At 40.7% G+C, this 16,221-nt stretch overlaps 1 protein-coding gene and 1 long non-coding RNA gene across 2 annotated transcripts in view; one reads left to right on the top strand and one right to left on the bottom strand.

Moving 5' to 3' along the window:
- LOC107838084 (uncharacterized) overlaps nucleotides 1–16,221 on the bottom strand; it is a 178,378-nt gene that overhangs the window by 72,828 nt on the left and 89,329 nt on the right. The window lies entirely within an intron of this gene.
- The window catches only part of obsl1a (obscurin like cytoskeletal adaptor 1a), a 17,049-nt gene continuing 10,078 nt past the window's right edge, over nucleotides 9,251–16,221 (top strand). Inside the window, exons 1-4 of the mRNA XM_007567593.2 lie at nucleotides 9,251–9,552; nucleotides 11,145–12,381; nucleotides 13,593–13,862; nucleotides 13,957–14,217. Coding sequence (XP_007567655.1) covers nucleotides 11,220–12,381; nucleotides 13,593–13,862; nucleotides 13,957–14,217 — 1,693 coding nt within the window. The 5' untranslated portion in view covers nucleotides 9,251–9,552; nucleotides 11,145–11,219. The remainder of the gene's footprint in view (nucleotides 9,553–11,144; nucleotides 12,382–13,592; nucleotides 13,863–13,956; nucleotides 14,218–16,221) is intronic.

Raw genomic sequence — 16,221 nt, 5'->3', positions numbered from 1 at the left:
AAGATCCTGGGTTCTGCTCTTGCTGTTGGACCACCACTACGCGCTACTGGTAGTAATATCTCACAGACTTAGCGCCATTCAACCTCCAGACGGCAGTGAACTCTCACACCGAACGTCTGCTTAAAGCTGCAGCATGAAACTTAAAAATCGATCTTTGCCTCCTCCCTGTATTCTGCAGAATTATTCCGCACAGTCAGAACCAACCAATGAGAACCAGCATTAATCAGCTAGCCATGCTCTCAGGAAGTTTTGATTTAGTAACTCTGGATTGTTAATTTTGATGCAACCTGAATTTGACTTTGAATGAATGTTTCCTTTTTTCTTGATATTATTGTGTCAAGAAAAACAGTGTTACAGTGTTGTAAGATTTATTTGACTCATGTATAATTTAGGGTACTGAGAACCTTACTATTAAATATTATTTTAATGATGGCAGGTTTTTGTCCTTTTAACTGAATAGCTGCTGTATTGCGTCTGCAAATATTTTGCATGTTTTATGTCTACATTAGGTACATTTATTGCCAGATAATTTTTTACATTTTACCAGTTCACATAGTATCATTTATACCTAAAGCGAAAAATTATCAGCCAATCCAGGCTATCAGCAGTGATCGGCAGAGATCGGCCTTATGGATGATCGGAATCGGAATTGGCAACCAAAAACCTGATCAGAGCATCCCTAACACAAATCCAAAAGACAAACAATGAGCATATACAGATAAAAAAAACAAACAGTAAAGAAACAATCAAAACAAAAATGAACTGAAGCCAAAACTCCAAACACCAAAGGATCATAACATTCTGCCATTTTCTAGCCTAATATGAATCCGAATTGGTATATCATGATCAACTGAGACAACTACATCACTGAGATCTAATAATGCCGAAACAGGCGTTCTAGATCCATCACTGTTAAGGTGAATGTCATTCAAAACTCTTAGTAATATAGAGTCAGTGCTGTGTTGTGGTCTAAAGCCTGACAGTGAAGCAGTGCACAGAATATTTTAATTATAAAGAGAATGTTATTCATGCCTCTAAGGTGATCTTCACCAAAATGTTAGATCAGCTCTGGGACTGTAATTACTAATAATTAATTCTTCTAGATTGGATGTAATGCCACAATCTGTTGTTTTTAACGTGATGTGAAGCATTAGTCTTATGCAGGTAGACAACAAAGGTTGATTAATTTCTCATTTGAACAGAGCGTCGTCACGTTTGCTGCATATCTTACATAACATCAGCTTTATCCCACCACTCTAAGCAGGCATAAAACTAATCATATTTTAATGTGCTTAAAGGTGTAAGAAGCTACAACACATTCTAACAGCAGCAAGTCTGTACATCTTCCCATCGGGGTGCGTTTTTTCACATCTGCTTCTGATGATGAAAATTGCTGCAATATTAACCAACTCAACTTCTCACTCGCATTATTAAAACAAATACAGTATGAAGCAGACTTAAAGGCCAAACCCAGGATCAGGACTGTTATCAGCTTGAAGCAACAAACTATAAAAATACAGGCCTGGATTTATACTCAATACAAGCTTGAAATGTGGAGAGGTTCAGAGTAAATGCCATCAACAAGAGCAAAAATCTAGAAAAGCTAACTTTAATGAAACGTTAGCTTAAAAAGTTGAGCCTACAAAAAAATGTGATGATTACACATAGTATTGTAGTAGTGTGCGGTACTCTATTCATTTCACAATACAAGACAATATGCAAAGACATCTTGTGGCACTGATACAAAATCTCTGAAACCTGTTATCTTTAGCATTACTAGCTGCTATTGGGCAAGCAGTTCCTGCTGTTTTTTATTTAGCTTAAAAAGCTTCTATTTTCTACAGAATACCCAAAATGTTGAGAAACAATTTCAAAGGGGGCTCATCTATATTTGCTTTTTTTTGTATTTGAGAGTTGTTCTCCAGATGGACATGTTTATTAGCTGACAGTGCTGTGATGTAGACTTTCTCCTGCTGCAGAGATCTTATAAAACAGTCAAGGACTGTAAGGTAGCTAATTTGGGAAGAGCAATCTGGTCCTGGAGCAGCATTTGATATTACCTACTGTGGGCCCAGTCTTTTTGTCTTTTTATTTCTATTATAGTACAAGAAAATGGCTATGGCTGTCCAGAATGTTAACAGAATCAAAAACAAGCAAGTTTTACAGTATAACTTTTTATTCTAATGAAACTTTTGACCAGATTAGGAAACAAACCTCACAATAATGCTAACAGAGTAAAGAGTGCATAAACAAAGCATAGAGGATGCTTAATTGTTATTAATCAACTACTGAAAGGTCACATATACCGGGGTCGCGGGGAGTTGAATCTGAGATAAAAATCACTTTTAGGAAAAAAAACAACAAAAACACACACAGTCCAGTGTGTGTCACACACATCCACACAGATGTTGTTTGTATTGAAAAAAGAAAGCCCTCCTCCTGTTTTTCCCAGAATCCATTGTTGATTCCTGCAGTGTGCTTGCAGGTTACATGTAGAAGGGGTGGAGCTAAAATGTCAGAGGTCACCCTACAAAAAAATGTTTGCTCTTTGGTCTCCCATCTCTGTGTCTTTCTATCACTGTAGCTTTTCATGCCTCCCTGGCCCCTTTCTCTTTGATTCCGGCCATATGATCACAGTTCTCTTTAATAACGGGGCCCGGCAGTCCCTGAGTGTACGTGCAGCAAAACACGCCACTTCTGGTCTCAGGGGGCTTTGTTGTAGACCACAACGTTTTCACAGCTCATCAGATCAGTAGGGGTGCTGCGAAGGAATTTAGTTCAGAAATTAAACTCTGATTATCACCAGTTGTGAAAAGGTTCCTCAGCTACATTAATGTTCTCAGCACAGATTTAGTTTTGCTTCTAAATATTAATCCACAACTGGATTTCTCAAATTGGCTGTGGAACATTTTAAGTTTACACAACAGAACGATTTAAGTGCCTAGGCTGTGTAATGTTTTACTGGTACATGAAGCCAGATTGTCCACCCCGCTTCAGTGACATCAAGGGTCAGAGTTATAAAGCTTTGAGGTCATACACTCAAGCTCATTTTGTCTCTGGTGCAGTGATTCAGCCACAGTGAATCTTTAGCACCATCTAATGGAGCATATAGGAAAAGGCCAAAAGTTAAAACTCTTAAGGTTTTTTTTTTTCTTTAAAGATTCCAACCTTTTGCCAGTTGGGTCAAAATGTCAACTTGGGTTTACAGGGACACAAATTAAATGTTTTATTTTAGGAGAAATTGCAAAAACTATTTTATTTTTATCTGTTCAACAATAAACTAAACATGCCATCTTTTAATTAAAAAATGGATTTTATAAATCACTGTAGAATTTTAAAACTTAAAGTTCACCCAGTTAAAAAAAGACAGTATTCTAACATTTTTGGCTGGTCATTTGTTTCTACATATTTTTGTGTTCTTTCAGCAACGAAAACAGGATATGTCTCACTCTTGCTTCAGTCTGCCAAGTCTGCTCGTTAGTAAAAGGCAGTGGATGATTGTGATTCTATTTACTACTAAAATAAATTAAAAGGAAAAAACATGGCAAATGAAAGATGAATATTTACATTTTCCAATTCATAAAGATTTGAATTTGCCTGTATTTTTTTATTTTATTTTTTTTTGAACGACAAACCAAATTTAGTTGCCCCTTTTGGGCAAAACTTAAGTAACAGCATGCCACAAAAATGTGACTTTTTTCAGTAAGCTAAATTTGCCTATTTCTTAAAGCGATACCCTATTGTAAAACTAAACAATTATGTGCATTGTTTTGGGTCAATTGTTTTCTATTTTCTTGGTTTAGAATTTTTTACGGGATATGAACCACACTTGCTTTGAAAACTCATTCTGTTTTCCAAGATTAATGGAACGACATACTCAAGTATGCTTCTGAATATGTTTTTGGATGGATGAGTTTTTTCTTAACTATGGAAATAAAATAAACAAATAATGTGCTGTTGTACAGAACATGTTACATGCGAAGATTTTAACTTGTCTGTATCTGAAACTTCCACCTTAATAAAAAAATTAAATTCTTTCGGAATTGACTATTTGTACTGATGGGCCTAACTCCTGGACAAAATCATTAAACCCAACATTGAGTACTCCTACCATACAGTAAACTCTTTTAAAAAGGCAGAAAACTGGAATCCCTCAAAAGTTGGAAGTTACAAAATTCCAGTCTTCCACTCAACACAATCCACCACAACTCTGCAACATTTAGAGACCCCATTTTCTTTAGTTAGCTACGAATGACATAAAGTAATTAATAGCTATGACTTATGTGTCTCTTTTTTAGCTGTTGTATGAATGGAATCCAATTGACTGACAAGTCAGTCATGAATGCTACAGTCTATCAATCCCTTTCAGTTCTTCAAACTGAAACCCAACCCCAGCACGATCCTGTCCTTTACATCAATGAAGCGGTCATCACTCAGAATAGCTGCCGGATGACTGCAAACATGGGAATGACAGAGAAACCATAAATGGAGCTAGTATTGTATTGTAGTTCATCAAATGGCTGATCTAAACACCACAGATTAAACAGAAGATAAAAAAATAACACTGAAAAGTTTTTTTTAAGACAACTAGATTAAGTGGATGCTTCCAAATGGAGTGAAGTTATGTGACCTGTACTGAAGGTTGAAGATCTCAGTGGGCAGTTTACTGTGCATATCAGCAGCTTTGCTGTCTGAAACACTCTTGAAGCGATAGCCTAAAGAGCTATGGTCTGAGAATGCAGGCAAGAACTAATCAACACCAGGAACACAAACGGTAACTGCTTACGTACTGACACTTGCAGCGAAAACGGAGAGAAAAATGACTTACACCAAGACAAAAACTATTTTCTAAACTCATTTGTTCTTATCTCGTTTCCCTCACTTGTTTTTGAACTCATCTCATTTGGATTCCTGTAACTGAAACAAGAGGACAAGTTTCTTATCAGACAATCATGCATTTAGGAAACAGGAAACAGTCTAAGGGAGATCTAACACGACTGAAAATGCTGCATCGGCCAATCATGTTTCTATTTCATCCCTACTGACTGCCAGAAGGCAGTGCTGAAAGCACTGAATGTTCCCTTCTCGCATGCGCTGTTCGAGCAATAACATCAACAGAGTCACACCTGTGACATATCTGATGATCAATCAGAGGCTATATAGCATCACGTCATCACGTCATCTGAGGCCCTATTCCTCTTTACTTCTCGCGTGCGGTTTGCTTTGAATGGCATCGGTCTTTTGGATTTCTGGATCTTTTCACCGTTATTGGACGCCCAATTGCCTGCTGGCTGGAGTAGCGGTGTATCACCCTCCTAGGGCTGCGACGGATCTTCGTTCAAGGTACTGTTTGTTGGTGATGACAGTGGTTACATCTTCTCTCCCAACTTGCAGTTTCTCATGACCACTGTGTTTGTACACATGTTGGAGCTTAGCTAATGGTGTTAGCCTTTCTAAGTTTGCCGTTTCGCTTTAATTGGTGACAGTAGCGTCTTGCCCCCTCTCCTAATTTTAGGTTTGTTGTTACTTTGATTGGTGATGGAAACCTTTTTTGCCCCATCTCCCAGTTTTAGTTGGTTTTCATCCTGTCAGGATGTGGCTGATGGTGTCAGCCCCCATTTTCTTTTTGCTGTGATTGGTGATGGCAGCATTCACGCCCCCTCTCCCGATCTTGATCTGTTTTTTGTCCTATACTTGGACATTGCTGACCGCATCTGCCTGTTGTTGGTCCGCTTGTTTTTCTGTATTGGCGTCTCAATCCCTCTCCCAATTTCACCCGATCTTGTTGATCATAGTTTTGTGTTGGGCTCACCTGACTCTTCGTTTACTGCTTTAATTGGTGACAACAGCATTTTCGCTCCCTCTCCCAATTTTAGTAAGCCTCCTGATCAGAGTTACCTGTTGCCCCTCTTATCTGTGTTTGTTATTTATTTGGTGATGGCAGCATTTTCACTCCGCTCTCCCAGTTTTATATTTCCATCCTTTATTCTGGACATAGCTGATGGTGTCAGCTCCTTTGTTGCTCTATTTTATGGTAATTGGTGATTGTAGCATTCTCCGCCCCCTCTCCCAATCATAGTCATCAGAGTCTGTTCTGTCTGCCTGTGGTAGGACTTGCCTCAGATTTGGACATGAATGGCTCCCACTGTTGTGTGGATTGTGGAGCTGTGCTTCAGGCAGATGATGATCACGACCTGTGCCCTTCCAGCCTCAGGCAAGATCACCTGGTTGAGGCCCTGTCAGACAATCCCTGTTTGAACTGCAGCTACATACCCATGCAGTGAAGGTCACTCGACTGGTCCCGTTATGCTCCGAGTGTGGTGATGACCTTCCATCTTCTGGGCAGGTGGCCACGCCTAGGCACTCTAAGTGCAGAACTGAGGTCACAACATCTGTGACTTCTCCTAAGAAGAAGCGAGCTAAGTCTGACCAGCGTCTTTCCACAAGGGTTGAGCGATTGTCTGCAGAGTTGGCAGAGACGAAATCGTTCTTTCAGACACATCAGGTATCCACCTGATACCAGGCACATCAGGTGTCATGTCAGATGTGCCTGGTACACATCTGGACCAGGCACAGATGTGTACCTGTGCCAGATCCAGAAAGACTGATGTGTACCAGCCTATGCCTCACTCGGGCATAAGTGGGGTTCTCTTCCTCACCTATGCCAAAGTTGGCTGTGGAGGAGGATGTGCTGTTTTTGGCTGCCTCTGCCTCTCACTTTGGGAATGAGGAGGAGGAAGCACAATCATCTTGCGCTTTGGAGACTGGCTTATGCTCTTCATCTCAGAGTGCAGCTAGTGGGAAGGACTATTGGTATTGGTTAGTGTGTTTTACCCAGAAAGCACTTGGAGAAAATAACAGCAAAACCATGAGTGAAACAATGACTGGGCAAGCAGTATGGATGAAATGGAACAAAAGTTACATATGCGAGAGAATAACCAAACGGCAGACGGTGGTACTGATACAGGGTCCCATGGACGGAGAAACGCAGATACGTCCGGTGTTTCAGGGTGATGGGGACATGGAAGTATGCGTCTTTTAGATCTATGGAGGTGAACCAGTCGCCCTGGTGAACGTTTTTCAGCACTTGTCTGATTGTTAACATGTAGAATGGCCTTTCCACGATCAAGCTGTTAAACAGGGACAGATCGAGAATGGGTCTCACTCCTCCTGTTTTCTTGGGGACCACAAAATAGCGGGAGTAAACCCCCGCGTTTTCCTCTCCCTGGGGAACCATGGAAATTACACCTTTCACCACCAGTTCCTGCAGCTCTGACACAAGAGTGGTGTTCTGCTCCGGATTTTGTAGAAGCGTCTCCACGATCACCTTGAAAGGTGGAGGCCTGCCTCCAAACTGCAGTGTGTAACCCCTGCTGATTAGCCGATCCATCCACCTGTCCAGGAAACATGCACACCACCACTCTGAATAATGTTCTGAAAGCGGGGGTGCATTCATGTGAAGTGCTGTGGTTTGCATGAACTCCAGCCAAGTCAGAGCCCCTACCGCCATCCCTTGCCTTGGAGATTCTCCCGGGGGGACCCATAGAGTGCTCGGCCAGAAAGGGCTGGATGTTAGCCTCCAAGCCGCATGACGCGACCGCATTCATGTCAGGCCGAGAGCAAATCCGTGCGCTTCCTGAGGAGGGGTCAGGGTGCTTAAGATGCCGTTTCAGCACGGACCGCTGCCGGACAGATGACAAACAGTCGCCACTCACAAGATGAGATCAGTGCGAAGCTGTAGCTGGAATCACAGTAGGCTTTGACTGTTCACAGAACGTGCTCTTAGATTCAGACTGCTCAGAAGAGGCAGACTTATCCACTGAGACAGAGAAATTCTGTGTAGAAACCGCGGAGCTGCAGTGCCTCCTAAACAGCTGTCTAGAGGCCGCTGGCTCGCTGTGTGTGGGGAATGTGTGCGAGGAAGCTGCTGTGAGATCAGCTGATCTGACAGGGCTGGAACCTGCAGGAATTTTGCTCTCAGCGATATGTTTGGGTTTTATTTCAACATTTCACATTATCACCCCCAGCTAGTCATTTCCTAGCTTGCCGTCTCTGTGTTCCCTGTGGCTGGCCGGTAGCTAGCATCCCACTCAGCGTAGTACTCAGACCACTCAAGTACCACTCTCATCTCCCCACGAGCAGCAACCGGACTTAGTGGGCCCATTGCCCTGCCTAACGCCAGCCTTGAAAAAGACTAGCCTCTGCCTCCTCCAGTGGGAGGAGAGCACAGGAGAAGCAAGAGGGCTGAGGCATCAGGGCGAGGTCGGCGTGGTGGGGACCCAGGGACCCCTCGCAGATCCGGTGCCCATCGAAGGACATGATGTACCCCATCTGACAAGATGGGCACAAACGGACGATACCGCTAGAAAAAGAGGGAGCTGTTTGTCTGGTCTGACCGTTATTTATACAAACCGGAGTGGGTCCCATCCAGTAGGTGGGCGTGGACTAAGCTTTTTTCAGTGCTGCGCTGCGTGCAAAGGATAAACCCACTAGTGATAGCCTTATAGGACAATGCCTATACGAAATAGAACTTATTGTTCAGCTCCATTGTGTTTCCAGTGTTCCTGGTTGTCCTGTTAGTCATCTGTACTTTTGATTAACAAAGTGACTACCAAGATTGTTTTCCTTTTTAATCTGCCAATCATCTTACAAAACATGACATGCTTCAGTTCAAGAATGATACAACGTTTGTCTTCTATTTCCTGGACAAAGAGGGAATTGAGGGAACTGAATTTGCATCTCTGGATCAATGTGATTTACATAAGACTTATTTGTTCATTTTTTTAAAATATCACCAGTTTAGTTTATCTTAGGGGAAACAAAACCGAATTCACAATCCATTTACTTTGCTTTAAAAGGAAAAAACAAAAACAAAACAGACAACAATTCTAATTTTAAATACGTTCTATTTGACAGATTAGGCCAATGTTACAACAAGTTCAGAGTTAAAACAAGCATTCATGTAGACCCTAAACATAGCAGAGTTTAAAATAACTTCTTCATTGATTTTGAATGACTGTGTTTCTATGATTATTGTCACAAGGAAGTCCAGCAGGCAGGGTGTCCTTTCTCTTCCGATGTTTAGCTAAGGATATCTTTTGAACTGAGTGATCCAATGCAGGACTCTATCTTTAGTGGGCTGTTGTCTCTGAATGGAGAGCCTAACTTTATCTGACTCTGCGTCATGAAAGCTGTTGGTATTTTTAGGAGGGGGCTTGCAAGTGGCAGCAGCTGCAAAAGCATTTAATGACCCTCTCCATTCTGGCCCTCCCTCTATCACTTTAGCTGTTGGACAATGATTGAATCAGAGCTGAGGCATACACGACATAGACAAAAAAAGAGGCTTATTTCCCTTTATGCCACCACCAACCTTATGCCAACAAAGACAGAAGCAAGCAGGAAATGACAACTGTGACTTTGACCCAACAAATGTGAATGAAAGGTTTATTTTTGTCCCTTATGTGACCTGAAGGTGTGCTGAGTGAGGACCAAAGACAAGAAGCACAAGCTTTCCACAGGAGGCAAACAGCAGAAAGCAGCTACTGGAGACAGGTATGTTTTGGATGTTCTTTCGGTTCAAAAAGAAACAGTTGAACTCTGGTCTGCCAATAAGAAGGTAACAAATATATTACTAGCTGTAATCTTTGCAAGTGTTTCAGTCACAAAAAACCCACTAAAGCACTGCCCACCGGTGCTTCAGTGCAGGAGTGTCCAAAAAGCATCCTTGGAGCAATTTTGGGCGGCTTTCGATCACTATTCAAGAATGAACTAAATTTCGTTTACCTTACAGACACAAGAAAAACCTCAAGACAACACAAAGCGTCCAAATAAAGTATAAAGATATGTATAAGGTCTCAGAAACCTTGGTCCATTTCAAATAAAATTATCTTACTGGACCAATATAACTTTGAACTGAACAGCTTTGAAATCCAACCTTTAATTTGAGCACGTTTCTCCAATTAAGTTCTACATTAGGAAATAATTATCTTTTGTACACTGCTATTTCAAATTTCACAAGCTTCAACAATGCTTTACACTGACATGTGTAAAGCATTCAACCAGTCCTCAAGTCAAGAACCTTTTCAGGTCTGGGTAATGAACTAAGAAGCTCAATCTGGATGAGAAGCTCTTCTTATCCCAATGCATCAAAGTTTGTGGTTCCAGTTAAGCTCCAGGTAAAGCAACCTATTAACTAGTCAGGACAGGGCTAAGTAACTGATTGTCATATAGATTATGTCATATTTAACACCTCTCAGCTGCTGGAGACAGGTAAGAACATCTAAAACTTGCCTGTCTCCAGTAAAAACATCCTTGCACATGGTGAAATATATCATCCAGAAAATTAACACATTTTTTTTGTCTTTCCTATTTTGAAGAGGGCTTGAGGTCATTCTCCAGTGAAACAGAAACTCATGTATTACAAAAAAGTTCCTCCGATTAATTTAAAAAAGTAACAAACATTTTAAAAATTAATTACATAAATTTTATGTATGTTTACCTTAAATTCAACTATTATTTGTTTGTGTGAAATTTTTTAAAACACTGAATAAATATACTGACCTTAAATGTTGATTTTTTGTGTGATGCTATTTCAATGAAACAAAAATTGTGAAAAGATGTATTAATATTTTCATTAGGAAATAATGATACTGTTGAGTTATAACCTTGCAGTTAACACAGAAACCACCTAACAACTTACAGAACAGAGATATGAACAACCCAGCCCATCTAGCTGTTTTTAATGGTCAGTACACCCATGAGTCAGTTGTGTTCTTGTTAGTCACTGCAGGTGTGATCCCCACAGTTTTTTATTTTTTCTACCTTGACACATGGTCTCATGCTTCTTATTTTGGAGTACTGTATAAATACACCGTCAATGAGCTACAGCACCAACTGTGGGAGAACCAAGGGCCGACTGCGTTTACTCAAAATCTAATCCACTAAAAAAAGTGATGCAACTTAAAATACTTAAGACAGCTAGTTTTATTAGCTGCATTCAGCCTTTTGTAAACTGCTATGGGTGTCTTATTTTTTGTGAAGCACATTTCTAAACGGTATTCCCTAGATTTGTGACAAAACTTTAATTATGCACCATTTACAAAAGCAGTTTTTCTACTAAAATGTATGTTTTGTTTACCCAATAGCTTCTCACAGAAGATAAGGATATAATTTTTGGACAAAAACTAGAAAAGACCTCTTTCATAACAGTTGACATTATCATGGATATTCTTGGAGGTGCACCTCGTGTTTTGGGCTATCCTCGCCCTGTTGTGGCACAGTTTGGGGCAGATGCAACCCTAAGGTGCCAAATTGGTGGAGACCCTCATCCGGATGTCATCTGGGAACGTAAAAACATTCAAATTCTGTCTGAGGGGCGGTACAAGATCTCAGAGGAGGGAAAAGCATACTTGTTGACCATTACTGGAGTTACCCAACAAGATGCTGGTCAATACATCTGCAAGGCTAGAAACAGCGTAGGAGAAACCTATGCAGCAGCCTCACTCAAAGTGGAAGGAGAGCTTCTTGACAATAATGGAGAATCGATACAATCAAACAGTTATGGCATAAAGGAAAATGGGGACCTTGGGGAAACCCTAAATGGTTGCAACGTGGTGCAGAAAGAGAAGGAAATGAATGGAGACTACAAGTGGAGGAATCAAGCAAATGATCAACAGAAAGAGATTGATTTAACATCAAACGATAAACCAAGATTCCTCATCAAGCCTTTGTCCCTGCGTGTGGATCGTGGAGAGGATGCCGCCTTCTCATGTAAAATCTGGGGCACACCTTTGCCTGAGGTGACTTGGGAGAAAGATGGGAAGAAGCTCAATGATATCTTTGAGAACTCTCACTTCAGTGTGAGCATTCAAGACGGGGGTTGGTTTCAGCTCAAGATCTACAGAACGCGCATGCCGGACAAAGGTGTCTACACCTGCAAGGCCGTGAACTCCTATGGCGAGGCTTTGGCGGGAGCTGTCCTTCTTGTCGAGCCCATTCCAGAGCGAGAAGACAGTAAAACGTCATCAAAGAGTCATGTCGACAGCCAGATGTTACCCAAGCAAAGAGGCGGGCGGTTCAGTTTGTCAAAGCTCGCCGAGGAGCCACCCATCATCCCGTCTAAAGTCAAAAAGTTTGTAGTGACAGAGGGGAAGCATGCCAAGTTTCGGTGCTTTGTAACAGGCAAGCCCAAACCAGAGATCATCTGGAAGAAAGACGGGGTTCCTTTGGAACCGGACAGACGTCACTTGGTATTTGAGGATCGGGAAGGCTACTACACACTGAAGGTTCTCTACTGTAAAATGCAGGATACAGGGTTATATGTATGCGCCGCATCGAACACTCTGGGAAACACCCTGAGTGCTGTTCACCTGACTGTGAAAGGTAAGTAAAATAGTTTTGGATTTATTCTGGGAAAGGAGGACAGTGTTGCATATTGTTGCAACTTTGAGGGATTAAAAAAATACACTGATTTAATTTGAAGTTGGTACTGTTTCCCTCATCTCAATTGATTTCAGAAGTCATCTTATTTGAATCTAGGAAACGATACACAATCCAAGAAAGTATAGACAACCTAAAACTGGATTCACTGGAAAGACGGCAAAGCCATGATCCATGCCTATTGGCCAAAAGAGAAAACATAGCACACACCATGGACACAGTGATATTTTTAAAACATAAAATATTTAGATACATGAAAAAACACTTAGCATTACATCTGCAGGGAGGGAATTTAGCAGACAGATACTTACTAAGAGCACATTGAAGGAAACATAACCAATTTGATTCCTCAAACACCTAAGGCAGGGGAGTCCAAAGTTTGGTTCGGTAATTTTTTATGGTCCACAACTGGAGTTCAAGAATAGTCCAAATTTGAAACTACAGCAAATAAAATTTTCAGCATCTTTTTTTAGAAAGAATAAAATTGCAAATGGAAAATGTTAGTCCCAACACAGTAAATATAATAAAAATTTGAACAAGAAATACACCGATTGCAGTTTTCTGGCAAATAACCGATGTTGAATAAGCCTGACTTGCTGACTCCCAATTTTTTTGTGTGAAAATATAAATGTGACAAAGTGCTTAAATTGAAACTATAGACAAGTTGCATGTTACTGCTTACATCTGGAAACTTTACACATGTGCACAACGCTGAAGAGCAAAAAAGACAATTCTTTTACAAATAAAGTAGATATACGTTAAAGTTGTCAAGATCGATAATTTGATGGGTTTTTTGTTAAAAAAAAGAACATTAAAGTTATCTGTATTGATTAAAATCAAACATAACTGATTGTATCAACTCAGTATTTAACGACAGTATTGCAATATGTTTTTTTATAACTGTGGTGCCCCAGTTACAATTAAAGCAGTAAGGATGCTAATTAAAAATAAAGGCATGGTGTGTAAAGCTACAGGAAAACACCATATCATTGGTAAAAATTCTGATTTGTATTATTTAGATGGTCAATCATTTTTTTCCATTCTTATCCAGACTAAAAACATGATCAGTTTGCAACTTTTCTAAATTGTATGTGAAGCCATAATGTAAATTCTAAAATCAGAACCAACTACCTGTAACCTCCTTTGTTCCTTAGGGCCTGCAGTGCGGTTTAGACGGACATTAAAAGATGTGGAGGCTAAGGAGAGGGATGTCGCTGTGCTGGAGTGTGAGGTGCCTGATGAGACGATCCCAGCTGCCTGGTACCTGGAGGACCAGAGGTTGATGCCTAGCAGTAAGTATGGGATGGAACAGAAAGGGACCAGGCGAAGACTCACCATCCATGATGTTGGAATGGATGACGATGGGGTTTATCTTTGTGAGATGCCAGATGGAGCAAAGAGCATTGCCGAGCTAGCAGTAAAAGGTAGTATGCATGTAATGTCAATCATCTTATTCACAATCTGTTTTTGGAATAAACTGAGCAAAGAAAGGACAATAAAACATTTTCAAACGTGCAGGCACAATTGTTCGTAAACTACCTCGGAAACTGGAGGTGCTGGAAGGTGAGAATGCAGTGTTCTGTGTCGAGGTTGAGAATGATGAAATGGAGGTCCACTGGTTCAAAGATGGTCTGTTGCTACACGAGACACACCAGACCATCCTCAAGGCTTTCGGCAAGACCCACATCCTGGTTTTTGTCAACGTGGCCTATCATGATTCGGGGATTGTGACGTTTGTTGCAGGAAGATCTAAAAGCTCATCACGACTCAAAGTCAAAGGTACACATGCAAAATTAGCTAGACTTGCTTTTGGAATGAACTTATGAAGAACTCAAGGGAAAATCAAGTTAATGTAGATCTTAACCTTAATTTGCATTTTGACTTTATGAAGAAATATTCTGCCATTTGTGCTACTTATGTATCAGTGACGTGCGGTGAGGTTCAAAGCTGGTGGGGCACTAAATTAATCAGATTTACAAATATGGACACCTTGCATGTTATGGTTTACATATGGAAATTTTGTGTATGTGCACAATGCTGGAGGGCAAAAAGACTATTCTTTTACATATCATTCATAACCGCGCTGCCACCATAGCAAAGTTTCATCGTTAACTCAATGAAACTTGGAAACGTAGGTATTATTAATTTAGTTCTATGCTCCACAGCAAAGGGAAAAACCAAAGTACAACTTGAAACCACTTTTTTCTCACCCTCTGTATATAGGCCAAGCTACACACAGGCTCATTGCCATAGCAACTGACAACAATGCCACTTTATGTTTTAGGATTAAACACCAAAAAACACTCAAATAGTTTGCACAAAGAACAGAACATTCAGTCTATTGTAGTATGTTTTTTAGGCTTATTGTTTTATTAATAAGTGATTACTGTGGTAGATTAACTACTGGTGATATTAGCTAATCTAACTATAGTTTGTGGGTTGTTTCCTTACTGAATACACACATACAAACTGTAGCCCACAACACACACTTCATTAAAAAACTAAGCAAAAAAAAATGTCTTACCTTTACTAATAAATGAGGTCCATGTGCTGCTCATTCTGCACAAATATATCCGTTTATCCAAAGCCAAGTCTGTCCTCAACATCCCAAATGTTTTTAGTGCGATCTGGTTTTGAATATGAGTGGTCAGTTGCTCATGTTGGTGAGGCTTTACAAATTCTTTAAGTCACAAAATCTCAGAGACCACACGGTGCCACAAGTTGAGAAATGAAGGCAAAGAAGCAGAAAATGCAGTTTCTAGCAGGACATTCACAAAGCCTGTCTTTTCTTGTATACCACTAGGTTTGAGAAGAGCGGTACCCTTCTATCTCAAAGCAAACATTTCAGCTCCGGTATTGGTCTTCCTTTAATTTCCTGGTTCAATTGAAAATCCACCTTATAAAACCTTTTAAGTGTAGAAATGTAGTCATCTATATTGACGTCGGAAGAGAGGAGAAAACGATAAATATTGTTAACTGGGGCCACGGATGGATTGTAAAGGTGTGGGATAATAACACCGATAATAACAGTGGGGCGACTGTGGCTGTGTGGGTAGAGTAGTCGTCTTGCGGTCAAAAGGTTGTAGGTTAGACTTCAGCTTCCTCCTGCTTCATGTCAATGTGCCCTTGGGCAAGGCACTTAACCCCAAATAGCCTACTGATCTGCGTATCGGTGCATAAATGTGTGAGCGTTTGTGAGAGCGAATGGGTGAATGTGGCTCCAGTGAAAAGCACTTTAAGTGGTCAAAATGACTGGAAAGAGCAGCATAAGTTCAGTCCATTTACCATTTATGTATTAACTCCAGGAGGGAGTAATGTTAATCTTTCTTTAATGAAGATAACCAAACAGGAGTACATCTGGATGTGCTCTAACGCCGATGCAGACAAACTTTACACGTCCACACCTGAGTCAGCGAGCATGAAGAACTAACACAAAAAACATTCTCCCTGGAACACAACCGCTGCATGCAGAGTTCCATTAATGAGGTAATTGCACAGTAACACACTTAAACTCCGATCGGCCTAGCAAGTATGGGAAATAATGCAGGCATAAGCAGAAACATACAAGTACTACAATATATTGGTGCACTTGACTTATTTACTGTATGGCAAGCTCACTGTTACTGTCTCTTACTCTGCAATTGTCGAGTCACAAAATCAATGTCTGGGATCATGAGCACCTCCTGCCATGATGCAAGAAAACTGACTGCCTTACCTCAAATCTGTCCTCTGCCGTTTATGATCTCTCCTCTGTACACCAATCATGTTACACACAAAAAACAT

The sequence above is a fragment of the Poecilia formosa genome, unplaced genomic scaffold (genome assembly GCF_000485575.1).
Source record: "Poecilia formosa unplaced genomic scaffold, Poecilia_formosa-5.1.2 Scaffold210, whole genome shotgun sequence".
In the NCBI taxonomy this organism is placed as follows: Eukaryota; Metazoa; Chordata; class Actinopteri; order Cyprinodontiformes; family Poeciliidae; genus Poecilia; species Poecilia formosa.
This window is presented reverse-complemented; position numbering and strand designations above follow the sequence as displayed.